The sequence below is a fragment of the Bos indicus x Bos taurus genome, chromosome 8 (genome assembly GCF_003369695.1).
Source record: "Bos indicus x Bos taurus breed Angus x Brahman F1 hybrid chromosome 8, Bos_hybrid_MaternalHap_v2.0, whole genome shotgun sequence".
Taxonomy (NCBI): Eukaryota; Metazoa; Chordata; class Mammalia; order Artiodactyla; family Bovidae; genus Bos; species Bos indicus x Bos taurus.
The window spans coordinates 40,376,456-40,403,590 of record NC_040083.1 but is presented as its reverse complement, the minus strand read 5'-3'; the positions used below and the strand labels follow the sequence as shown (position 1 = coordinate 40,403,590).

The following is a 27,135-nucleotide window of genomic DNA, read 5'->3' as shown; positions in this document are numbered from 1 at the left end:
CTTTCAGGATTTGTAATAGCTCAACTGGAATTCCATCACCTCCACTAGCTTTGTTCGTAGTGATGCTTTCTAAGGCCCACTTGACTTCACATTCCAGGATGTTTGGCTCTAGGTCAGTGATCACACCATCGTGCTTATCTGGGTCATGAAGATCTTTTTTGTATAGTTCTTCTGTGTATTCTTGCCATCTCTTCTTAATATCTTCTGCTTCTGTTAGGTCCATACCATTTCTGTCCTTTATCGAGCTCATCTTTGCATGAAATGTTCCTTTGGTATCTCTGATTTTCTTGAAGAGATCTCTAGTCTTTTCCATTCTGTTGTTTTCCTCTATTTCTTTGCATTGATCGTTGAAGAAGGTTTTCTTATGTCTTCTTGCCATTCTTTGAAACTCTGCATTCAGATGTTTGTATCTTTCCTTTTCTCCTTTGCTTTTCATTTCTCTTCTTTTCACAGCTATTTGTAAGGCTTCCCCAGACCGCCATTTTGCTTTTTTGCATTTCTTTTCCATGGGAATGTTCTTGATCCCTGTCTCCTGTACAATGTCACGAACCTCATTCCATGGCTCATCAGGCACTCTATCTATCAGATATAGGCCCTTAAATCTATTTCTTACTTCCACTGTATAATCATAAGGGATTTGATTTAGGTCATACCTGAATGGTCTAGTGGTTTTCCCTACTTTCTTCAATTTCAGTCTGAATTTGGCAATAAGGAGTTCATGGTCTGAGCCACAGTCAGCTCTTGGTCTTGTTTTTGGTGACTGTATAGAGCTTCTCCATTTTTGGCTGCAAAGAATATAATCAATCTGATTTCGGTATTGACCATCTGGTGATGTCCATGTGTAGAGTCTTCTCTTGTGTTGTTGGAAGAGGGTGTTTGTTATGACCAGTGCATTTTCTTGGCAAAACTCTATTAGTCTTTTTATTTTATTTTATTTTTAAACTTTACATAATTGTATTAGTTTTGCCAAATATCAAAATGAATCCGCCACAGGTATACATGTGTTCCCCATCCTGAACTCTCCTCCCTCCTCCCTCCCCATACCATCCCTCTGGGTCATCCCAGTGCACTAGCCCCAAGCATCCAGTATCGTGTATCGAACCTGGACTGGCAACTCATTTCTTACATGATATTTTACATGTTTCAAAGTCATTCTCCCAAATCTTCCCACCCTCTCCCTCTCCCACAGAGTTCATAAGACTGTTCTATACATCAGTGTCTCTTTTGCTGTCTCGTACACCGGGTTATTGTTACCATCTTTCTCATTCCGTATTCCAAGGCCAAATTTGCCTGTTACTCCAGGTGTTTCTTGACTTCCTACTTTTGCGTTCCAGTCCCCTATAATGAAAAGGACATCTTTTTTGGGTGTTAGTTCTAAAAGGTCTTATAGGTCTTCATAGAACCATTCAACTTCAGCTTCTTCAGCATTACTGGCTGGGGCATAGACTTGGATTACTGTGATACTGAATGGTTTGCCTTGGAAACGAATAGAGATCATTCTGTCGTTTTTGAGATTGCATCCAAGTACTGCATTTCGGACACACACCCACACACCACTAATAAAAGCCAGTTTCCCCAGCAGGAAAGGATAATGACAAGGTATTTTTCTCTATTGTAATAGCATTTCTAACTCCCACCCCTGTGGCCACAGCTGTCTCCTCCAAGGATGGAGCTCCGTCTCATACAGGACCTCAGCAAGCGCTGGGCATGTGTTTCCTCACTAGTAGCAACCACATACTCACGGGATGGCTGTTCCTATCCAGATTTCACCAATGAGAACAGTTTAACAGAGGCAAATTCAAAACAACAAAAACAAGGTCTAAAGTGGATATAACAGTAAAACTCTTCTGTATGAAATCTATATTTACCCATTTCCCATTCACATAACGCTATCCACAGGAAAACTGACAAGTGGTGGGGATTTTCAACCAAAACACATGGATTCTCTCCAGTAAGTTTGTCTAGTAAAGATTTTAAAACACACAAATAAGACCACAAATGTGTTTCTAGTATGAAGAAAAAAACAAAATAGATATATAAACAATTCACAATTATGTTATGATCTCAGTTTCCTTTCATTGTTTTTAAACAGCTAAAATCCCTTTGAGGGTAAAATAAATTAATGGAGAAGTCTCGAGCAGAGAAAAACAACTTACTAAAATTTCAACAATCACTTGTCTTCTCTTTTAGCAACACTTAATAGACAACATCATGTAATTATAGTAGTAATAGTTAACCCTTATTGGCCGTGTATAACATACCAGACACCGTGGTAAGCATTTTACTGTCATTATTTCATTTAATATGATAAAAACACACTATATTAACAAACATTATATGATATAAACTTATGACAAAAATGACTGAATTAAAAGTTAACATATGATAAACTTGTATGATTCTGTAAGTTCTCTGATATATAACACAGAATTGTTGCTGTTTAAGCTGCTAAATCATGTCTGACTCTTAAAACCCATGGACTGTAGCCTGCCAGGCTCCTCTGTCCATGGGATTTCCCAGGCAAGAACACTGGAGTGGGTTGCCACTTCTTTCTCTAGGGGATCTTCCCAACCCAGGGATTGAACCCTGGTCTCCTAGGGAAGCCCATAACACAGAATGCATGTTTAAAAAAGCATCTGGTTATTTGCTTAAAGTATAATCCTCCTCTACTCTTTTAGCATGGTATCTATAAATTAATTGGCATGAACTAATTTGCTTTGAATCATCACTGGTACAGTAAAAGGGAGTAAGATTAGTATATCTGATAATTAATTTCCTTATGTTTTCCTAGTGAATAGTAATTAATTTGGACTAAAATAAATTATATTTTGAGTTTCACCAACCCCATTTTTGTCACTAGTATCACCTTCAAATAAAGTAGCCTCAGTTAAATTTTAATATAATGTATTTTATTTTGTGGGTGTGATGGTCAGTTTTACATGTCTGTTTGGCATTGTACAGGAGACAGGGATCAAGATCATTCCCATAGAAAAGAAATGCAAAAAAGCAAAATGGCTGTCTGGGGAGGCCTTAAAAATAGCTGTGAAAAGAAGAGAAGCGAAAAGCAAAGGAGAAAAGGAAAGATACAAACATCTGAATGCAGAGTTCCAAAGAATAGCAAGAAGAGATAAGAAAGCCTTCTTCAGCGATCAATGCAAAGAAATAGAGGAAAACAACAGAATGAGAAAGACTAGGGATCTCTTCAAGAAAATCAGAGATACCAAAGGAACATTTCATGCAAAGATGAGCTCGATAAAGGACAGAAATGGTATGGACCTAACAGAAGCAGAAGATATTAAGAAGAGATGGCAAGAATACACAGAAGAACTGTACAAAAAAGATCTTCACGACCCAGATAAGCACGATGGTGTGATCACTGACCTAGAGCCAGACATCCTGGAATGTGAAGTCAAGTGGGCCTTAGAAAGCATCACTACGAACAAAGCTAGTGGAGGTGATGGAATTCCAGTTGAGCTATTACAAATCCTGAAAGATGATGCTGTGAAAGTGCTGTACTCAATATGCCAACAAATTTGGAAAACTCAGCAGTGGCCACAGGACTGGAAAAGGTCAGTTTTCATTCCAATCCCAAAAAAAGGAAATGCCAAAGAATGCTCACACTACCGCACAATTGCACTCATCTCACATGCTAGTAAAGTAATGCTCAAAATTCTCCAAGCCAGGCTTCAGCAATATGTGAACCGTGAACTTCCTGATGTTCAAGCTGGTTTTCGAAAAGGCAGAGGAACCAGAGATCAAATTGCCAACATCTGCTGGATCATGGAAAAAGAAAGAGAGTTGCAGAAAAACATCTATTTCTGCTTTATTGACTATTCCAAAGCCTTTGACTGTGTGGATCACAAGAAACTGTGGAAAAATCTGAAAGAGATGGGAATACCAGACCACCTGACCTGCCTCTTGAGAAATCTGTATGCAGGTCAGGAAGCAACGGTTAGAACTGGACATGGAACAACAGACTGGTTCCAAATAGGAAAAGGAGTACGTCAAGGCTGTATATTGTCACCCTTTTTTTTTTTTTAACTTCTATGCAGAGTACATCATGAGAAATGCTGGACTGGAAGAAACACAAGCTGGAATCAAGATTGCCGGGAGAAGTATCAATAACCAAAGATATGCAGATGACACCACCCTTATGGCAGAAAGTGAAGAGGAACTCAAAAGCCTCTTGATGAAAGTGAAAGAAGAGAGTGAAAAAGTTGGCTTAAAGCTCAACATTCAGAAAACTAAGATCATGGCATCCGGTGCCATCACTTCATGGGAAATAGATGGGGAAACAGTGGAAACAGTGTCAGACTTTATTTTTCTGGGCTCCAAAATCACTGCAGATGGTGACTGCAGCCATGAAATTAAAAGACACTTACTCCTTGGAAGGAAAGTTATGACCAACCTAGATAGCATATTCAAAAGCAGAGACATTACTTTGCCAACAAAGGTTCGTCTAGTCAAGGCTATGGTTTTTCCTGTGGTCATGTATGGATGTGAGAGTTGGACTGTGAAGAAGGCTGAGTGCTGAAGAATTGATGCTTTTGAACTGTGGTGTTGGAGAAGGCTCTTGAGAGTCCCTTGGACTACAAGGAGATCCAACCAGTCCATTCTGAAGGAGATCAGCCCTGGGATTTCTCTGGAAGGAATGATGCTAAAGCTGAAACTCCAGTACTTTGGTCACCTCATGCGAAGAGTTGACTCATTGGAAAAGACTCTGATGCTGGGAGGAATTGGGGGCAGGAGGAGAAGGGGACGACAGAGGATGAGATGGCTGGATGGCATCATTGACTCGATGGACGTGAGTCTGAGTGAACTCCAGGAGTTGGTGATGGACAGGGAGGCCTGGCGTGCTGCGATTCATGGGGTTGCAAAGAGTCGGACATGACTGAGCGACTGATCTGATCTGATCTTGGCTAGCCTTTCCCTCCCCAGTTATTCAATAAAACACTAATCTAGGTATTTTTTTAGATGTGATTAACATTTCTAATCAATTTTTATTCCAAGCAGGTGAAAAGGCCTTAAAAGCAGAACTGAGGTTTCCCTGGGAAAGAAGACATTGCAGCTGTGGCCTGTTCTTCCGGTCCTAGAAGTAGAAGCTCTGGTACCATCTTGACTCTACCCTTCATCTCTGGCATCCAATCCATCACCACTTCCTGTCCACTCATTTTTCTCTCAACTGCCAGTATCCTTGTCCAGGTCTCTATAATCTTATAAAACTGCATACCATCCTACCTGGTGCAATTGCTTTAGACTTCTCCATTAATTTATTGCACCCTACTCCCCATACTTGAATTCACCAGCTATACAATCAGCCCACCAGCTGTCAAAATCCAGCTTTAACATCTCTGATTGCCTAAAGGGAAAGGAGCCTATCTTACCATTTTTGTATTCACAAGCACTTATCAAAATATCAGACACACAGTAAATGTTGGGTAAGTAGGAGTCAATCCTCCAGAACATAAGAAGCATAGATTCTTCTTAGGTGGGCAAAGTTGTGGGGGTTTATTATCATTAAAGCCAGGGGAAACAGTCTCTAGGTATCTTACATTTCTTTTGGCTCAGAGAGTCTTTTTTTTTTTAATAACAGCTTTATTGAGGTATAATTGATATACAAGGAACTGCACATACATAATATGTACAACTTGATGAGTTGGATATATGCAAACACCCATGATATCATAACTGCAACTAAGGTAATAGACTTATAACACACCTCCCAGAGTGTTTGCTTGTGTTCCTTCGTGTGTGTGTATGGTGGGGTTCTCTCTCTTTTATCATCAAGAAGTCCTAATTTTGGAGAGTCAGTGAAATCTATGGGGTTTCTCCTTATAAAAATACATTTTACATAATTTCTGAGATTTCATGGACTTTCTAGAACCCACTCATCTACATATTCCCCTATGGTCCATGGACCCCAAGTTAATCTCTGAATAGAACCAAGTATTGCAGATTCAAGTTTGATTTTAATTCCTTCTGGTTTTGGTCTCAACTTCCTTTCTTTCTTCTGGATCATTTTTGCACCACCATCCAAGCATCCATATGACCTACAGAAACTAGCTATTAGTCCTCACTGAAAGAGGTCTTCATCTACAAGAGTATTCAGTTCTTACAAAGAAAAAGATTTCCAAGGACATTATTGTTCTGTTGTTGTTCACAATAGACCACCCTGGATTGCAGGTATGTGTAACAACACTTTCTACCAAGATGGTTACCCTTTCACCTTTGAAGCCCTATGTTTGCTGTTCAAGATAGCTATGAAGATGGGGAAATGGAAAAACTGGGGGACTGTAATTTAAGCAAAGTCAAAGAGCAATTCATTGTACTGCATAAAAGAAGCCCATACCTTCTGACATCCAATCCAGAAACTACTCTTGAGACCCAGCCACCTTCCCAGTATCCACATGAAAAGTTTTCACATTAGGCTTATCCAAGCCCCTGTGTAAAGTCACCTGAAAATAAATCTTTAGAGCTCAAGATACAAACAAATAGAAGAATATTACTCATGGTTAGCAAAGACAAAATTCAACTGAATCTGAAAAGGAAAGAGAAGAGAGAACTAGCAGAGGAAGCTGTAATGCATGAGGGGCCAGTTCTTCAGAAGTAGAGACAAAGACAAAACCAAGGAGGGCCTGATGAGCTGTGTCATGATATTATAAGACATTATGTTTAGGCAGCAGAAAGTCTGAAATAAATGCTTTTCTTACAAAATCATTTTGATCAGAATCTAATAAGAGAAAGAAAAGGAGAAGCTTGGAAGGTTTCTGTCAATCAATCAAAAAAAGCAACTATCTAGGAACCATCTCTATAAGGTGGCTGTGCTAGGCACTGTATAGCCTGAACTGCTCACTAAAGCACCTGTCATAAGGCCTTCATTCTTTACACAGTTGGCCAGAGCTCTGCCACACACTCCTAATTTTTTTGTTTTAATTAAGAATTTTCAAGGGGAATAGAACTAAAACTACCGTGCCACACATGACAAAGAATTGTGATAAAATCAAGAACAATGTAGAACTCTATAGATCTCCCCATTTCTTTCAAATAAGAGAGACTAAAACTTCACTCCTTAAGAGTGTCTATCAGTCACAAAGGAACTCCCAGATACACTGTTCCAGAAACATGCTCTGTGTGACTTTAATCACAGCATTTCTCCTATTGCACAGAGCACATGTCTCCATGTATCTCTCACTGGAATGTAATCTTCAAGAGGGCAAGTTTAGTTCTCACTTGTTTTTAAATCCCAGAGCTGATGCAGGGTCTCACTTGCTACTTATGCTGACTGCTCGTGCATGTGTGTGCATGCCCAGTTGCTTCAGTCATGTCCAACTCTTTGCAACCCTATGGACCGAAATGCTGCCTATCTGAGTCATTTCTTCAGGTGGGAGATACAAGTAATGCTTTTCACTGTCTAGGATCCAGTTCCTCTAATGCCAACTGAGGAAAGGCTGCCAAAAAGTTTAACTACAACAAAGTAAGATGATTCTGACATCTACTGCTATGCTCTCAGCAGTAGAATCTCTTAAAAGAAGCTCACACAGAAAGGTACAATATTTCAACTTAAGCAGAGCTTTAAATTTTTTTTGCAGGCAATACAGTGTTCTCATTTCTAAAGTGGTCATTTGAATGTGTTTCTGACCATCTCACCTCAACAGCTCCCGCTCTTTTACCTCCATGTCAACTTCCTCACTGCTTCCTTGCCTACATTTATGCTATTTTTTGTTCATCTTTTTTATTATTGCTGGATTTCATCAAGATAGTTTGGCTCTATGAGGACAAAGAATATGTCTGTTTTATGCACACTTGCATTCATGGGTCTAATCCAATGCCTCACACACAGTAGGTGCTTAATAAATATTTGTTGAATGGAATAAATTACTTGAGAACATATTTCTCAAATAATTTACAGAAGAGTAATTGGATAAGATGTTCTAGAGGAAAAAGAAGATTGTTTTGTTGACCAAGTAATACTGAATTAAATCAATCAAATTAATGTTATTTTCCCTCTGGAATACTGGTGTATCTAAAGCTCTGAGAACTCTTACAAGAGGGAAACCATTGAATATTATTCAACTCAGCATTTCCCAAGTTTATATGATAACAAAAAAACTTCCTAAAAGAATTACCTGATAAGATTCTGTAGATTGTGTTCTAGAGAAAACACTTTGGGAAACACTGCTTTAAGGGCTAAAAAAAGACATTGGACCAGGCTAAGAGATGCGAGTATCTATTTTTCTGTATTCACAAAGCCGAAGACAGTTTCTCTGATCTCTCCAGAAAGGAACAGAACATTTTTCTAATTATCTATTTACTCTCATGGACAACCATCTCTACCCTTTCACTTTCCATCACCAAATGTGAATTCTCAATTCCTTTTCATTGGCTCCAATCACCATGTAGCATTAAAATGTTCTGAAAAGCACAGCTGGTTTCATATTGGATCTGCTTTAAAAAGAAGCCTCCAGGCAACTGGTTTCAACTCGAAATCAGTATTATCAACTGGGGGTTAACTTGACTTTTTTTAAATTTACATTTAATTATTAGTTAGCATCACTATTTTGAACCGAAATTGTTTATTTTACAAAAGCATACCTAGTGCCTTTCTTGAAATCTGTTACCCTCAACTGAGACATCAGGACATTCAGGCAGGTAATATGTCTCACCATCATTGTGAGGTGTAATGTAAGTAATCTGTCAGCAACAACTGTTAAGTAGAAAAGTTAATAAGTGACTCAAACACACACACACACACATACACACACACTGCTGCTGCTGCTGCTACTGCTGCTGCTAAGTCACTTCAGTCGTGTCCGACTCTGTGCGACCCCATAGACGGCAGCCCTCCAGGCTCCTCTGTCCCTGGGATTCTCCAGGCAAGAACACTGGAGTGGGTTGCCATTTCCTTCTCCAATGCATGAAAGTGAAAAGTGAAAGTGAAGTCGCTCAGTGGTGTCCGACTCTTAGCGACCCCATGGACTGCAGCCTACCAGGCTCCTCCGCCCATGGGATTCTCCAGGCAAGACACTAGTGCCATTTTAATGTCATTGCTGTAATAACATCAGTTTTACTCAAATTCCAATATGATTTCCTAAATGTGAGTGGAAGAAGAGAAGCTACCAGTTCATCTTGAAATGTTATGTCTATAATATGTGTCTGTGACTGATATTCCATTGAGAGTTAGAGAGATTCTTAATGTATTCCTGAGCAGGAAAAAAATGGAAGGAAGGAGGGGGAAGGATGAAGGGAAAAAGACTATCAAAATCTGGGAGGACCTCTGACTGTGTCCTTCATCTGTATATTCCATACGCCATGTAGATGATGACACAAAATAACTGATAGAAAAAGTAAGTCCCACTAACTCTTTTACACATGCTTTCATTTAGGGGAAAATGTATTTTTTCCACATAGCTTTTTGAAGATTTCAACCACTGCACAAAACAAGATGAGCCTATGTTGTATTTAATGAAATTGTTCATACTTTTGACTATATATGGGGTGCTAGTGGCTCTGAGCAGATTCCAGAGTATCACCAGTTCTACAGCATTAAATAAGCAATTCTATTTCAGCCAGAAAGCTACATAGGGCTGTTCTCTAAGTAGAAAATACATATACATGTTGCGTTCACTACACTTCAAATGCTACACTTGCTTGCTTCAAAACAGCCCGTGTTGAGGTCACAAAAGCGAAAGTTAACTACAGTGAGTCAAAGGTGAATGTTTTAACAAACATTTAATAAATCACACCCAAAGTCTGGAATCTTTGTGGAAGTGTGAAATGGACAAAGGATTCACGTCATCTCTAACTTTTGGCCCAGTATTCTTTCCATTCACTTTTTAAAAGTCCATTTGGATAGCAGGCCAGAGTTGAAGGAAACCTCCTTGCTTATGGCACTTGCAAGGTGAAACTGAAAATTTCTAACAAAGCTCACAGCCTTGAGGAAAATTTCAAGTGGCTTATGGTCTTAGTTTTTTCTTATTTCCCCACTCATGATCAGACAAAATTGAAGGACAGATTCTGCCTTTTGCTCTGTAGACTGAATTCTATTCTCACTGGAGACCATAGCTAGTGACTTGAGTATTTTGCTACTCATTTATCTGTGTAGCCCTCTATTTAATGGACTCAAGATCTGCAAAGCACATTCTACGGAAGAAGTCTGTACATTAGCTGATGGGATGTGTGGGTATGCACACATCAGACAAAGAGAAAAGTTACTCTGCATGCAATGAGCCACATCATCTCAATTCTTTTGCAGAAGAGGTTTTTTCTTTTTCTTTTTCCTTTGTTTTCACAGCTTGAATATTTTGCTGAGTTTTCAGGTTCTTGGTTTTCAGTAGGATCCAACAGGTGTGGGAAAGGGCCCCATGCCCATGACCAGGGCATCACTTACCAGATCTCTACCCCTCCTAATAAACATTTGTCTTACGGGTGAGGGTGGCTTGTCACTGGCCATGATTTCAGAGAAAGGCTTCATAAAGCCAGCCATGTTAAGACCAAAATAATGTCATTTAGTGTCCAGGGGGAGGTTGAAAAGAGGATTAGAGGCAGGCAGGCAGGCAGGGTATATTAAAGGAGTCCATGACTAACAGGGTGTGACAGAAAAGAGTTTTATTCTTTTCAACAAAACAATTCCCTAGGGCTGGGACCATTACTCCACTGTGCCTTTATCACCCTGGAATTTTTATGGTTATTTTTGATGAATTCACATTTTTGTAAAGGCTTTTTGAAATAATGCCAATTTTCAATTTTTAATTAAAGTCATAAATAATCTTAATTCTGCTTTAAAAGGGTTATTGTTTCTTACTTTTTTAAATCATTGCTGCCAGGAAATATTCCAAATACCAAGCCCTGATGGGAGTTAGTAATTAGAATCTCTCTGAGGTCTAGTAACATTCTACCATGTAAATACTACACACCAATACACCAGCGCAGGGTTTGAAAATGTGATTGACTGATTTCAGGTTTATTAGCACTGCTTTTCCTGGGAGTGACATTGCCTCTTTTTATTGGATAGAGCCACTTTCATCATTTTAATTTCCATGAATTAGTCCATCAAAGATCCACACAGGATTTTTAAAATCTTCAGATTAAAAGGCCAGGTTAAAATTTGGAAAGTAAACACAGTAAACTCGTCACTAAGGATTAAGCAAATAATGTCAGCCAAATCCAGTTTAGTCACTTGCAGGAAAGAGTGAACAACAAAAGCTGAATCACTGGAGTGATAATACCTCATTTCACATAAGACAAAATTAAGAGAATATTGTAATATTTGACATTAGATTGTAATTCTGCCCCTTGAAAGTATATACTTTGATCCAAATTGTCTATTAAAGGTTCTTAAAAACTGTTTACTAATTTATAGTCTTAAGATCTATTATCTTCTTTAAATTAGTGCTTCAAACATCTTTCACAGAATCAAAACTACTTTTCCCTTATAAAGAAGCTGAAATAATCTGTGTTTGAGCAATATAAGCTATTAATAACTCCTAAAAATATCACATTATGTTTTCATACCTACTGTCAACCTGGGTTACTCTCTTGGGTTGAATATCATATTACTGCTTATTTGTCTACATGTGAGACTTACATTCTGTCATGTCCACAACAATTATTATTCTCTATGAAGGTGCTCTTGAATCTTATAACAAATTTGCTAATACAGTAAAACCTCATGCAAGAGGGTTTTTTGTTTAAGAAACACACTTACTATTTCAAGTTTACAAGATACACATGGATAATGACAAAAACCATTAGACAGCGGTCCTCCTAAACAATTAACAGTATGTCATTATAACAATGGTGTGTTATTTTAAGAATATTAAACATCCTTCTTACAACTTTATTCTTATTATTAATTCACTTAGTTCCTTTGCTGTTTTAAAATACAGGAACATATTCCAATCCATGTTGAATGATCATCTATTATGATATGTTCATAATGATCATCTATTATCAGTTGACTGGGATTCCAATTAAAGAGATTTAACTATACTTATGTGGGCTTTTCTAGTGGTTCAGACAGTAAAGAATCTGCCTGCAATGCAGAAGACAATGGTTAGATCCCTGGGTCTGGAAGATGCCCTGGAGAAGGGAATTGCTATGTACTCCAATACCTTGCCTGGAGAATTCCATGGACAGAGAGCCTGGCGGGCTACAGTCCATGGGGTCACAAAGAGTCAGACATGACTGAGTGACTAACACTTTCACTTTCACTTTCAACTATATTTATAGAGGAAAACTAAATAATTTTAACAACTGACTTATAAGAGTGGGCTTGTATGCTATTAAGAATATCTATTTTTTAAAAAGAACTTTTATCAAATTTTTCTAACTGGACATTTTTCTAACTCACAGTGGAGAGGTCAAATTATTTCCGTATATGAGCCCTCAACTGGCATTGTGCCACCACCTTCCAAGGAAGAAAAAGCTTAAGTAACAAAAAGATTACAGAGCATATCCCAAAATAAAAGAACTAAATCCCTATAAATCATAAAAGAAGGAAAGATTCTGGTTAGCTTGAAGCCATGGTGACCTGAAAACCATGCCATAGAGTTTAATAAAACCATAGGAGATCATAGGCATCACTGACTCAATGGACATGAGTCTGAGCAAACTCCAGGAGACAGTGAAGGACAGGGAAGCCCGGTGTGCTTAATGGGATCACAAAGAGTAGGACACAACTTAGCAACTGAACAACAGTGTTCAGTCACTTGAAATAAGTTTAGTCTTAAACTTCCCTTAAATTTGTTATGAAGGACTCTTAAATGAATTAGGTACCCATCTAAACACAAGTGAAAAACCAAGGTCAGGTCAACATATTTTCTGCCATAATCAGAACATACTTTTTAGTCCCAAAATTTACAAAGCTCTGGTATTAGAAAATGCCTGAAAGGTAGTAAGCTCTTCGTTCCTCAAGATGTTAAATAACAGTATTGTCAACCACTTGCTCGAGATCTTATGAAGTCAGGAGGATAAGTCAGGTGGGTTGGCAGGCTGATCTTTAACATTTCTTCCAAATCTGAGAGATACTACAGCTTTTAAGAACTCTGAGAGGTGCACTAAGCCCTCAATGATGTCAAAAGTGATGTTAGGTTCAATTTCTTTCTCAGACATTCATATATAGTACCCATTAAGAAACGTGTTTTTTCTAAGCTTAAAGGGAACAATGCTCTATACATACTCATCCTACCATCTTAGTCAGAGCTAATAATTTTAGCCAATTGATATTTTATGTTTTGTATTGATATTTATTAAGCACTTATCACCAGAAAGAGTATTTGTTGTGTTGCTTTCCCAATTCAATTTTCTTTACTATTTGAACTTGATTTTGTTACTTTCCAGTTTTGGTGACTTTCACCAATTTCATCAACTTCTATTATATAAATCCTCCCCAGAAATTCATATCTGATTACATCAGCTATGAAAATCACAGCCTTGCTACTACTTCATGAAAGACTTCTCTACTCAGAGTCAAAAATATGTTACACTTTGAGAAGCATTAGGATTACCAATGTCCCACAGAAGCTCCCAGTACTGCAAGAGGAATTTAAATGTGCTTTTCCTGGCTGGGTAAATTTTCATTTAAAATTACCTTTTTCCTTGCTTGCTGATCTTTGGAAGAATGTGCCTTCACATGCTTTCTTAAGGAACTTGGGTCTGTGTAGCGTTTGGTGCATCCCGGAATTTGACAAGCATAAGGTTTCTAAATAAGAAAGAAAGAAAGAGCTGTGGTTAAATCATACAGGTAACTGAGGAAGATTTACTCAAAGACTATTGACTTCAGAGCATGAACTGTTGCCAACTGATTGATGTGAATTGCTATGTGATACTCATGCATTTTAATTAGAAAGCCCAGTAAGTTTGCATCAAGGCAAAGAGAATAAACTTTCAAGAAACAAAGAGATGGCTTATCTTTGAAGATTTTTAAGAGACTGCTACAGAATGCCCTCTTGCCACGAAACCTCCTGTGGCATTTTTCAATATGAAAATTATTAGTATCTCCAGTCATACTTACAATTATGTTCCCCTGAAAACAATCTCTGGTACTGTCAGAAATTAGGAAACACATATTCTTTAAGAGTTCAGGTATAAAGAAGCTGTAGAAAAGTCCAGAAAAGACTGGTAATGTTTCAGAAGAAACCTGATTCAGAAAGAGAGAGGGAGAGAATTAAAAGGGAAAATTAGTGGAAAGTAAGTAGAAGACAGCAGGTTTCAAACAACAGACACATGAAAAATCAGCCAAAGAAACATTAATATTATTAGTTGCAGAGGAGTCCTGCTGTTAAGCCTAGATTAGGTGAATAAGTTCTTGGCTGAGCACGATGAGAAAGCAAACAAGTTCTGGCTACTCCAATTCTCCCATGAGCCTAAGAGATGTAAGGTGCGGAGCCCAAGACAGAGTCTAGAATCTTTTTTATTTTTATGACCCTGGTGATTGGTACATGATAATTAGGAATGACTGAATGAGAGCATTGCACATTGATTCAAATTTTAGCAACTATTCTTACTGTAACAGCTAAATTCAAACCAAACGTTCGGGAATGTGACTTTTACACTGTAGAATAAATAAAAACTTTCTTAAGAAGTGAAAAAAAAAAAAACCTAGAAGATTAACTGCATTAGTAAGATGTATTAACTGTCACTCATCTACTTAGTATCTCATCTGGTGAGATATTAAATTTGTGCCTACATGAGGTGAAATGTGAGGAAGAGAACTGAAACTGTCTCTACAATAGAGTTCTCACTTTAGAAACATGCTATTCTATCGACCAACCCCACTTCCCCCAAAACTCAGGTTGTTTTCCTTACTATTTATATTTTGTTCCTGTTTTCATGCACTTGCTTGTCATTTTGTAGGCCAACATTTGTGTGAATTATATTATCTGCTTTCTAAAAACCATATATGTGTTTCACTTTCTTATTGCTATTGTTGCTAATTTTTATTCCAAGAACAAGACAAAGTCATGAATATATAATTTAGTTTGACAGTCCTAATTTGAATTCTAAAATTGAGTATCTGATGCGTTTGTTTATTGACTAGCTGGCTGATTGAATGAATGAATCACTCAGCAGCTCTTTCGCTTCCATAATGTGCTAGACATTGTATCACATATCAGGGATCTAACAATGAACAATGGATGAACCAGCCTCTCAATAAGTCACAGTTTCTGCCAAATGATGAGCCAATTATGGGCTGAAGTCATCTGCCAAGACGTTTCCATTGGGTAAACAAAGGTTTTCTTTAACCTGGGAATCTTTCCTGGGTTCACACGGTTTTTTCCCCCTAGTCTTCCCTTTCCTGCCTGGGGGGGAAATAAGCCAACATCTTTACTGGCAGTCATGTTATGACCACATAAGTTCATGTTTTGCATTAGAGATGCTGTATATAAAAACTGGGGGGAATATTAATGCATTATATAAATTGATGCCATTATTATTACAATAGTCACCATTACTTGGGTTGGAGAGATAAGAAATAGTTAATGTCATTTTGGATTTGATTTTGAGATACTCTTGAAAAAGGCTTGAATACTGATTATTCCTCCCAGCTAGCTTTTACTCTCTCCCCTGTTATCAGCCACCTGGGATCAGTATGCCAAAACAGCAATGCCAGGGATTGGTCTAAGTGGTACAAATATACTGGTCATTTTAACTCAGATTATCTAAGCTTTAAATGGCATGTTACACTTCATCAAACTATATTCTTCATTATTTTCCATTTATACTATAAAATTATTCCCCCTGTTTAGACATTAAGATGCTAATAGAGAAATGATTTAATAACACTTTCCAGGGTTAGAATTATGGACTCCGTCATCTTTATGGGTAAATCATTTCCCTAGAAGTAAAGAATCCATTTAATTGAAGAAAGATACTTTATCTAAAATTCTGATAGTATTAACATAAGGAGTTATTAGCATAAGGAGTACTTAATAAAAGGGAATGTGGACCTAAATTTTAATAATAAATTCTTCAAGCAACAAGAAGGTAGTTTGGATTTCAAAGAAAAAAATTATGGTTTTAAAAGATTTAATGGAGAAATACTTAAAAAAAAAAAAAAAACAGTTAAGTTTTAAAAGCTACTGCATTGAACTGAATCATGAAATTATTATCTTAGGTAGTTTTTCTCAAAAGTTTTCCAAAGGGATTTTTTAAATTCAAAATGACTTTAGAAAATGCTCTTGGTTTGATTAGCTAAAATTAGCTTCAAGCAAAGAAGGGTATTGTAGAACCATAACACTTAGCCTCACAATAGTTCTTTCAAACTCCAGGTAACTAGCTAGAGTAGAAGCAATTTCTCAAGACAATCTTGTCTCATGAATGTTCATTCTTCCATGATAAAGTTTAATGACAAATTGTAAAATTTATAAGATTCTACCAAGACCATTTTAGACATACAAAATAGGGTATTTAAACATAATTCATTCTCTTTCCTATTTCTACTTTTAAAAAATACTGCTATTCACCAAATTTATTCATTTAATATTCCATTCTGTTGGGCCTAAATTCATTGAATTCAATTCAGCTAGAACAGAAAGGGTCCATCTTATAGCCACTTTACTCTAATTATATTTCAGATGTTTACTAGGCAAACCATCACATTATGTATATTAGGATATAATTCTGTTTAGAAAGGTTATATGACATATAGATAAAATGACTGCTATCAATATGACTAATAGCGACTAATATAAAATTTAATAAATATGTCAGCTATAACATCAGAAGAATCTTAAATATGTATGAGAAGGTGTGTAGAAATAACAGTATCTTTTCAAAATTCAAATTCTGAAGTAGTTTAATAATAGACATCAGAATGTTAACACTGAAAAAGTACTGTCATGAATACATTACTTGCAAGAATGTGGGATAAGAGATCTGTGATGTGTATAATACATTTACCCTGATGGCTTTGTTAAGTGAACTAAAATTACATACAGTCCACCTAGCCTCATGTAAAAAAAAAAATGGCATCAAAACCTGAGAAATGCAAAGGAGGACGATCAACATAATTGAGAAAACAAAAGACAGAGTCATGGAAAGGGCATTAGCAAGTGAACACAATGTTTCAGCACTAAGAGAATTAAAGCATAATAATGAAAATAAATTGTTCTCATAGGTTGTATGCCAGTAGATACGTGGCTGTTAACACAGAGGAAGAGTGATGAAACAGGACCCTTGGGAAAGATTTGCTGATTCTTTTTAGATCACTTGAAGGTGAAAATACCAGGTGGTTTCTAAAGCAAAAGGCCAGATTCACTTTCAAAAAGCAGGCCAGTCTCAACGTTCTTATGTCAAGAAAAAAAGAACTAAAATAGGAAAAAAAAAAAAGTGCTTCCTGTTTCTAGCAATAGAGTATCTTATCTATCTTAGTATATCTTGATATCTGAATATTTATTTTAAGGTCCAATCTCTAGCAGTCATTCTCTGTACTAAAATCTGCTATATATAACAGCCCTTAAAGTGCCTCTGCTTTATATACGAACTCTTTTGTCCCAGCAGCTGTAATATTTAGGATAACCTGTTACTATAGAAAAAGGAAAAGAGAGAATCAAACAGGGCCCCTTCTGGCTCTCTAGCAGGTTTCACCGCTGCCCTTGGCCTTGTCCCTATAACCTGCAGGTCATAAAGCAAACACCTCCACCACCCCACTATCACACGGGCACTTCCTCACACCGGGACTCGAGGCTGGAAGTTGGAAGGCTCCTGCCATTCTTACAGTGTCCAGATGTGTCCTCTGGTGCTTGGCGCGGTCACTGGAGTTACTGAAGGCCTTCTGACAGCCCGGATGCTGGCACAAATACGGCTTCTCGCCTGTGTGGCTCCGCAAATGAATCTTGAGATTTTCGAGCCTCGAAAAGGCCTTCTTGCAACCTTCAAACTGCAAAAAGAAAATAATTTTTGGTTGCTGAGAAGGACCTTGAATGTTTGGGATTGTGGGGGACAGGAAAAATAAATGTCCTTAGTTTGTTCTTAGCCTATAACAAAAAAAAAAAAAAAAAAGAAAGAAAGAAATCCAAATAGTAACAGTATTACTTGTAAAAATATCCATATGTTTGTGTGAACTGCATTTTTCTACTGAATATACTTGCCACTTTCCATACCAGATTTGTGTCCCAAACTGATTTTTGTGATTACTTATGTCAGAGAAAATTTGCTGTGAGCCATCTGGCTTGGTTAATAAAAATACAGTAAAGCATGTCTTAAAGATTTGTTTAAAAATTAACACACTTTCATTTCCAAATTGGTCTAAATTGAAGGAATCAGGAGGGAAGAAACTTTTTACAACTAATAAACTAATAACAACAAAAGAATCAGAGTGATGTTTGAGAAAAAGAAGTAAATTGAAGACCCAAGAGTTAGAGATGAAAAGGACATGTGTCTGCTGAATCATTATGATAATAAGCTTTCTTAATTCTATCTTAAGTGGTTTTCAACTTCCAAGAGTGACCTTTTTAATATATAGGGTGACGCCAAGCCTAATGAGATAAAGTTTTTAACATGCTTTTAAAAAGGAACAAGAAGACAATCCATCTAGTACAAAATCATATTCCAACTAAAGTTATAGTTTTATTTATCTCTATTTTTAAAGAAACTTTGTTATCTGGTTCTTGAAGAATTGTAAATGAAAAGTTGAAGATCTTAAGAAATGTTTCATTGGTTTGTCAGTAACATTTATTGATGGTAACATTTACTTACTGTCTTCTGTGTGCAAAATATCAGCTACTATATGAGAGTCAAAGTGATTTCAATCCTTGAAGTGACAGTCTAACAGAAAACATGTTAGAGAATGCCTACATACGAAGCGTAAATGTGAGATGGGTGCTTATCCTTTAATTCTCTCTTTGGTGCTCAGCCCTGGAATATATATGTCCCTTCAGCAATTTTGATGCCATTAGAGTTCCCAGTGCAAGGGAAAACTGTAATTTAAAAGCTACAAGAACAAAACATAATATGTTTAATGCAATTAAGAAGCATTACATCTTAGAGAGGAATGTAGGGGTGGTAAGGGGAACAGAAGTAAAGAATGTTAAATTGAAAACAGTTTACATTAAAAATTAGCAGGTATAACTTAAACTTACTGCAAGAAATGTTATAAAATTCCTCAGTTCTCTTACTTTTTATCAATACAACAGATTAGTACATTGCTCATGAAGGGGTGACCCAGAGTTGGGTCAGGTTTTGGTTATTTCCATTTTTACCTTTACGTAGAGGATGAACAAAAGAGGAAGAATAACTAAACATGTCACAACACCATCTATTTAAATAAGTTGTCTAGATTTTGCATGCTAGAATATTTTAAGAAATTTATGAAAGTTGCACTTATTTTTGATTGAGAGTTATACATGTTTCACAGACATATGTTGGTTTATTTCAATTTTGATATTTTGCTTAAAATAATTCTAGTGTTTTCCTGATTTCTATTTCACATAAAAGTAAATTTAGCCTGAACAGAAGATGATTGCTGACAAAGCCAACTACTTTTCAAAAGAATGAAAGGCGTATCATGTTATATCGCTAGAGGGAGAGAGGAGTTAAGTGTTTATTTCTGCAGGTTTTCAAGTGGTTCTCATGTTTGAGAATCAGGGGGCTCAAAAGTAACCCCCAATTCATGGCTAAGAGGCCCCTATTAACCAAACCTGTTTTTAAGGTTCACTCTGAATGACAATTCAGTGTACACTTCTGCTGTAACTCAGTTTGTCTTGGAATCACCTGACAGACCACACTTGGGTCTAAAATGAGCTTATGGTTTTGGACACATCAAGCCTGTAGCCCAGTTCCTAGCAAGGCTGTTTTGCAGGGTGGGCATCATTTTATAGGGGTGCATACCCAGATCCGAGTAGGCCCCAACATCCACTATCTTCTAGTGATAGAAGTCACTAGATCTAGTGATCTAGTGATCTAGTCACCCGAGATCTTGATCAGAGAAAAGCCTGCATTGTCTCAGCACCAAGATTGGAGTGGAGAATCATTTTATAATAGCTTAATGAGATTTCTGTGAGCACCAGAAAAATAAGACCCCTGGATCTACCACAGAGTGATTAGATGGGATCCCAAAGATGCCCCAGAACTAATTCCAACTGCCTACTTCATCAGATGTAAACTAAATGTAGACTAGCATTCCCAAGGTCTCTTTAGTTAAATGTCCACGTAAATGTTCAAAGTCAGAAAATTGTTAGTATTATTGTTAACAGAAGCAATGATCAAACCAAAGAGCTTGCTGCATTCCAAGCAAATCAGTGAAAAATGAACTATATCTCATAAAATCATGACCATTTTTTTAAAATAGCAAAGGTGGAGGAAAATATGAGCACCCAGATTGAAAATAACATCAAAAAGATTATCAGTAAAAGCATGCAAATCCAGCTGATCTCAAATATTTCCTCTGTAACAGTGAAGTCCAGAAGACAAAAGTCTTTGTAGTATGTGTACGGGCATTATACAACTTTCAGGAGAAAAGATTAAGGACTGAAGGGATTTGATCCTACTGAGTTGAATGAATAAAGGCTAGAGCAAGGCAACCCCATGTACTGGGGGCTCATAAAACCATTACCCACTCGCTCTTATTGAAGAAATTCACTGAGAAGAAACCATGCTGCTGCTGCTGCTGCTAAGTCGCTTCAGTCGTGTCCGACTCTGTGCGACCCCATAGACGGCAACCCACCAGGCTTCCTGTCCCTGGGATTCTCTAGGCAAGAACACTGGAGTGGGTTGCCATTTCGTTCTCCAATGCATGGAAGTGAAAAGTGAAAGTGAAGTCGCTCAGTTGTGTCCGACTGCTAGCGACCCCATGGACTGCAGCCTACCAGGCCCCTCCGTCCATGGGATTTTCCAGGCAAGAGTACTGGAGTGGGTTGCCATTGCCTTCTCCGGAAGAAACCATGAAACCCACCCAAACCAATCAAATGAAGTGCTGAAGAACTGATAAATGGCTCCATGAGGAACCTAACACCCAACCCATCACAAGAGTATGCAAAGAATAACATCTGATTGAACTTGCTACACTAACAATTCTACAAGAAGAAAAAATAGGACCCATTCATTTCTCTAAGAGTATCTGGATGAAGCTTGAAAGCAAACAATTTTGTGGATTCATTATCATTCATGATGGAAATAAACCTGTAATTCAAACAAGTATTTCTTCTCCCTCAGGCAATTCTACCCTAAGATTGTAAGTTCAATTAAATGCAAATACATTAAAAATATAATATTTTGGTAGAACTATACAAGATTGTTACAAAATACACCTACACTGGATGTTTTGGGTATCTGAGTAAACAGTTGCCTGTTTTCTACTTACATTTTTTCAGGTTTTCAAAATCTTTAATGAGTCTCACCTTGTAAAGAAACATCTAAATGTAAAGGAAAGCAGGAACCCCAGGAGAATTTCCTTGAATTTGGCTACATCCTTTCTCATCAAGATTCCTGAAGTGCAAAGTCTATCCTGAGATGTAAGGTCCAAATTGTCACCTGATTGCTTGTGTCATTGCCATGGACCAACTCCTTCACAAAAACTGACCAATATCTTAGTCACTGGATATCTCCTTCCTGGACTGGCTGTGGAGCCAGGAATCTAAGGCCCAGTGACACATAGATGGATCATCAGGCCTGAGATTGCCTGTGCTTCAAACGCAGGCCACATCCAGATTAGAGAAAAACAACAAACAAACTCTCAGAATCCAAGGGAGTAGCGGAAGGAGGAAAAGAACGAAGAGAAAGGCAAATGCAGAATGGTAATGTTTGAGGGAGTGGTGGTGGGAAAGGGTCTGGGACACATGGGTAATTTTATCTAAATAGCATTCTTATTTTCCTCCCCAACAAACACCGAGTAAGCCCTAGGAGCATGGCACTATGTGATAGACAGTGAGAGAAACAAAAGGATTAAGACTCACATTTTATTCAAGGGAATCTGGAATCAAGATCATTACATGTGGCTGGGCAGGTCATATACTGATGAGGCATGAGCAATGATTCTCAAAGATACATTTGAGATCAGAAGCATTGTCACACCCTTGGGAACCTGTCAGAAACACAAATTCTCTAGCCCAACTCCAGACTTACAGAATAGAAACCTGAGGGGTGCAGGCCCAGCCATCTGAGTGTTAAGGAGCCCTCTAGGAGATTCTGATGCTACGGTGTGTCTGTGAGTTTGGAATGAAATTCACATTGTAATCACTATTGCTGATTTCAAGACAATCTCCTGACAGAAGCAAAATGTCTTACAGAATTCACTCATTTCTAATTGGGGTAAGAGTCATATGGGCTTGTAGCAGCACTGGACTAAAAAGAAACAACTCCATCCAAGGATAAAGCAGGGTTATCTCCATATGCACTGCAAATGAGACAATATTCCAGAATGCCAGTCTCATACTAGAGATTCTTTAAGCTCTTAACTATTTAATCTGTTGCCAAGCAGATTCTAGTTCTGAAATAGGCATGCCTAAAAATTCCCTCAGTGACCTCTTGACCAACAAAACATCCCATGTTTCTAGTGCCTATTACATTCTGCTGTTGAGAAAAAGCAGTGAAGGGGAGCCATTATTTTCCAATTGCACATTTCAGTGACTACAGACACATACAAGAACAATGCATGAAGTGGCAGAACTTTAAATCTCACGGGTTTGAAAATACGGCACTGCGTGAAGCCTTACGCTGAGAAAAATCTCTTTAACTCTGAGGCTGTTTTCAAGGAACAAGCCTTAATTAAGAAGTATAAGTTGCCTCAAATCCAGAGAAACTTAGCTTGCACCACTTTGTTAATTTAGGAGATTATTTCATATTTAAAGGATCACAACTGGACTGTAATCACCATCTATATAGATTGGCTTGATTACAGATTGTTGACATTAAGTGGCATTAAGATGACCTTTGAAATATTACTTTCCCTTTCTATTAGAGGCTTTTGTGTAAGGTTTTGAAAATGAAAGACTCATTAGACACCATTAAAATAGGATTTATTCCATATGTGTAACCAGTAATCAAGTAGAATATTACTCCTTCCCCTAATCAGCAATTTATAGTGTTGAGAAGCACAAATTCATATTCAAAGCAGTAATAATAGCAAACCTTTCCTGATCAGGTTTCTCTACCATCACTAGTGTCAACAAAACCAAAACAGAAAGGAGTCTATTATGCTGGACATGCTTTTTAAAAATATACATTTGATTTCAATTAAGGCTCAGTGTTTACGACCCTTGTAGGTATAAGCTTTTACAATTTCATCAGTCAAGACCAATTATTCCTATTAGTGATGGCTGAGCTGTGATATGCTGTGCAGAGTTGGGGACTTACTGATGAATTATATGCTATTTACATCTTCCATGTACAGCCCATAGACAACAGAGATGAAAGCCATTGTGGAAAGGTCAGCAAATATTTATCATGCTGTGGATATAGTCAAAGTGACTTCCACAATAAGCCCAAGAGTTCAAGTCTACTTGAATCATGGACATATCTGCAAAAGGTGTAAGTAAAAGATGGCTTCTTCTGTGACTATGAAAGAGGCGGACAAAGGCACAGCTGAGGGCCCAGAGCCACCTCATACTCATGAGAAGAGGTGAGAAATCTGACTCTAGTGTTTAACTGAGATTCACCAGCTTTCTTCCAGGACAGTGCTGGCCATCTTTACATGCTCATGAGTCACTGGGCATGTTGTCAATATTAAAATACAGATTTGATTCAGTAGATACAGAGTAGGGCCTGAGAGTCTGCATTTCTAACCACCTCCTACATCATATTTTTAAATATTGAATGTTCAAAGATGCCAATTTGAAAAGTAAGGTTCTAGGGGTTATTAAACTACTTTCAGGTTGAAAATGTACGGTTTAATGGGATTCAAAGAAAAAAGGGACAAAGAACTAGAGTAAGAATAAAAACTTGCTTTTGATGAACCAAACTATTGTCGCTTTGTCCACAGAAGTGTGGAAGAGTGAAATCTATTTGTTAAACTTAGGTTGACAAGAGAACAGAAAGTGTTGTCTAGGGGCAGAAAAGCAGAAGAAAAGTCAGGGGGGAAAAAAAAGCATATGAAATCAAAACAGAAAGACTGCAGAAGCACACTGGAGCAATCTGACATTGTTTCTCCTTCAGTGTTATTCGCAGTGGGCATATGGCTTGCCTCATGCCATCCCGTGGTTTCTGCTCCCAGTGCATCTTATTAGAACTGGATGCTCCAGCAAATCTTAATATTTACCACATCAGTTTGTATAAAGTGTTACACAAAGGGAGAAGAAAATAATTCACATGTTTTAAGGCTTTAAAAAAGTATGTAGTTCATGAATTTACTATATTGAGTAATATGGAGTTCTTCCCTCTCCAAGCTTCATTCAGACTACTAATTCTGTAAAGAGGAAGGAGATGTCTCTGCAGGTTCTCACTTGAAAATATGAGTGATTTTGCTCATGTTTTTAATCTAATCACCTTATTGTCTACAATGGAAGCAATATACTCACAGAAAAGGAGTTTGTATGTTTCCTTTTGGTTGTTAAAAGTAATATCTGGAAGGAGGAGCCAAGATGGCGGAGGAGTAGGATGGGGAGAACACTTTCTCCCCCACAAATTCATTAAAAGAGCATTTAAACGTCGAGTAAATTCCACAAAACAACTTCTGAATGCCGGCAGAGGACACCAGGCACCCAGAAAAGCAATCCAACTCTTCGAAAGGAGGTAGGAAAAAAATATAAAAGACAAAAAAAGAGACAAAAGAGGGAGGGACGGAGTTCCGTCCCGGGAAGGGAGTCTTAAAAAGAGAGAAGTTTCCAAACACCAGGAAACCTTCTCACTGCCGAATCTGTGCCGAGCTTTGGAAGCACAGAGGGCAACATAACAGGAAGAAAAAATAAACAAACAATTAAAACTCGAAGATTGCGAGTCCTACGGTAACTCCCCCAGCGGAGAAGCAGCGCAGACGCCTGCACGCGCCATTAGCAAGCGGGGGCTGGGCAGGGAGGCGCAGCGCGGGCTGCATCGCTTAGAGTAAGAATCTGGCCTGAATACCCTGAGCACTATCTGAGCGAAATAATTTGGGCTAGCAAACCAGACTGTGGGATATCTACCACGTGAAAAGCCAGCCCCAACCTAAGACACCGCCAGGCCCGCGCACGGAACAAAGAATTGATCAGAGATAGCCGGCTGCAGACCTTCCCCCTCCAGTGACAGGCAGCCAGAGCCGGAAGGGGGCAATCGCAGCCCCAGAGAGACATTATCTATAAAACTGTAAGTAGGCTTCTTTGCTAACTAAAACTTTTTGGGGGTCTGGACGGTTAACATCTGCCTGAGAAGGTGCGCCAGTTTTACACCCAGATAACCGAGTGGCGGGGAGGCGATAAGTCGCAGCATTGGCGCTCGCCAAACACCTCATCACTTGAGCTGCTCGGACCTGGGAAGAGCACAAAACTCAGGCCCAACTGAGTCTGCGCCTCTGAGGACTACCCGAGTGCCTGAACCTGAGCGGCTTGGACCTGGGAGGTACATGCAGCCCAGGGCCGGCCTCGGATTGTTCCTGGCGGAACAACCTAGAGCCCGAGCAGTGTGGGCTGGGAGGCTACACGCGCCGTGAGCGGGGGCAGACCCAGTGTGGCTGAGGCACTGCGAGCGCACGCCAGCGTTATTTGTTTGCAGCATCCCTCCCTCCCTCCCCACAGCGCGACTGAACAAAGAGAAGAAATACAGCTCCACCCATCAGAACACTGACACAAGCTTCCCTAACCAGGAAACCTTGACAAGCCACCTGTACCAACCCACACACAGTGAGGAAAAGCCACAATAAAGAGAACTCCACAAACTGCCAGAATACAGAAAGGACACCCCAAACTCAGCAATTTAAACAAGATGAAGAGACAGAGGAATACCCAGCAGATAAAGGAACAGGATAAATGCCCACCAAACCAAACAAAAGAGGAAGAGATAGGGAATCTACCTGATAAAGAATTCTGAATAATGATAGTGAAATTGATCCAAAATCTTGAAATTAAAATGGAATCACAGATAAATAGCTTGGAGACAAGGATTGAGAAGATGCGAGAAAGGTTTAACAAGGACCTAGAAGAAATAAAAAAGAGTCAATATATAATGAATAATGCAATAAATGAAATTAAAAACACTCTGGAGGCAACAAATAGTAGAATAACAGAGGCAGAAGATAGGATTAGTGAATTAGAAGATAGAATGGTAGAAATAAATGAATCAGAGAGAATAAAAGAAAAACGAATTAAAAGAAATGAGGACAATCTCAGAGACCTCCAGGACAATATTAAACGCTACAACATTCGAATCATAGGGGTTCCAGAAGAAGAAGACAAAAAGAAAGACCATGAGAAAATACTTGAGGAGATAATAGTTGAAAACTTCCCTAAACTGGGGAAGGAAATAATCACCCAAGTCCAAGAAACCCAGAGAATCCCAAACAGGATAAACCCAAGGCGAAACACCCCAAGACACATATTAATCAAATTAACAAAGATCAAACACAAAGAACAAATATTAAAAGCAGCAAGGGAAAAACAACAAATAACACACAAGGGAATTCCCATAAGGATAACAGCTGATCTTTCAATAGAAACTCTTCAAGCCAGGAGGGAATGGCAAGACACACTTAAAATGATGAAAGAAAATAACCTACAGCCCAGATTATTGTACCCAGCAAGGATTTCATTCAAGTATGAAGGAGAAATCAAAAGCTTCTCAGACAAGCAAAAGCTGAGAGAATTCTGCACCACCAAACCAGCTCTCCAACAAATACTAAAGGATATTCTCTAGACAGGAAACACAAAAATGGTGTATAAATTCGAACCCCAAACAATAATGTAAATGGCAACGGGATCATACTTATCAGTAATTACCTTAAATGTAAATGGGTTGAATGCCCCAACCAAAAAACAAAGACTGGCTGAATGGATACAAAAACAAGACCCCTACATATGTTGTCTACAGGAGACCCACCTCAAAACAGGGGACACATACAGACTGAAAGTGAAGGGCTGGAAAAAGATTTTCCATGCAAATAGGGACCAAAAGAAAGCAGGAGTAGCAATACTCATATCAGATAAAATAGACTTTAAAACAAAGGCTGTGAAAAGAGACAAAGAAGGTCACTACATAATGATCAAAGGATCAATCCAAGAAGAAGATATAACAATT

The 27,135-nt window shown here is 38.2% G+C and overlaps 1 protein-coding gene across 4 annotated transcripts in view; it reads right to left on the bottom strand.

Moving 5' to 3' along the window:
- Positions 1-27,135, bottom strand: part of GLIS3 (GLIS family zinc finger 3) — a 505,466-nt gene that overhangs the window by 103,024 nt on the left and 375,307 nt on the right. For 3 of the 4 annotated variants that reach the window (XM_027549365.1, XM_027549366.1, XM_027549363.1), the window contains 3 exons: positions 17,717-17,878; positions 14,012-14,137; positions 13,589-13,699 (listed from right to left, as the gene is read on the bottom strand). In XM_027549365.1, the coding sequence (XP_027405166.1) occupies positions 13,589-13,699; positions 14,012-14,137; positions 17,717-17,878 (399 nt within the window). The remainder of the gene's footprint in view (positions 1-13,588; positions 13,700-14,011; positions 14,138-17,716; positions 17,879-27,135) is intronic. The other variant, XM_027549364.1, reaches the window with a different exon arrangement.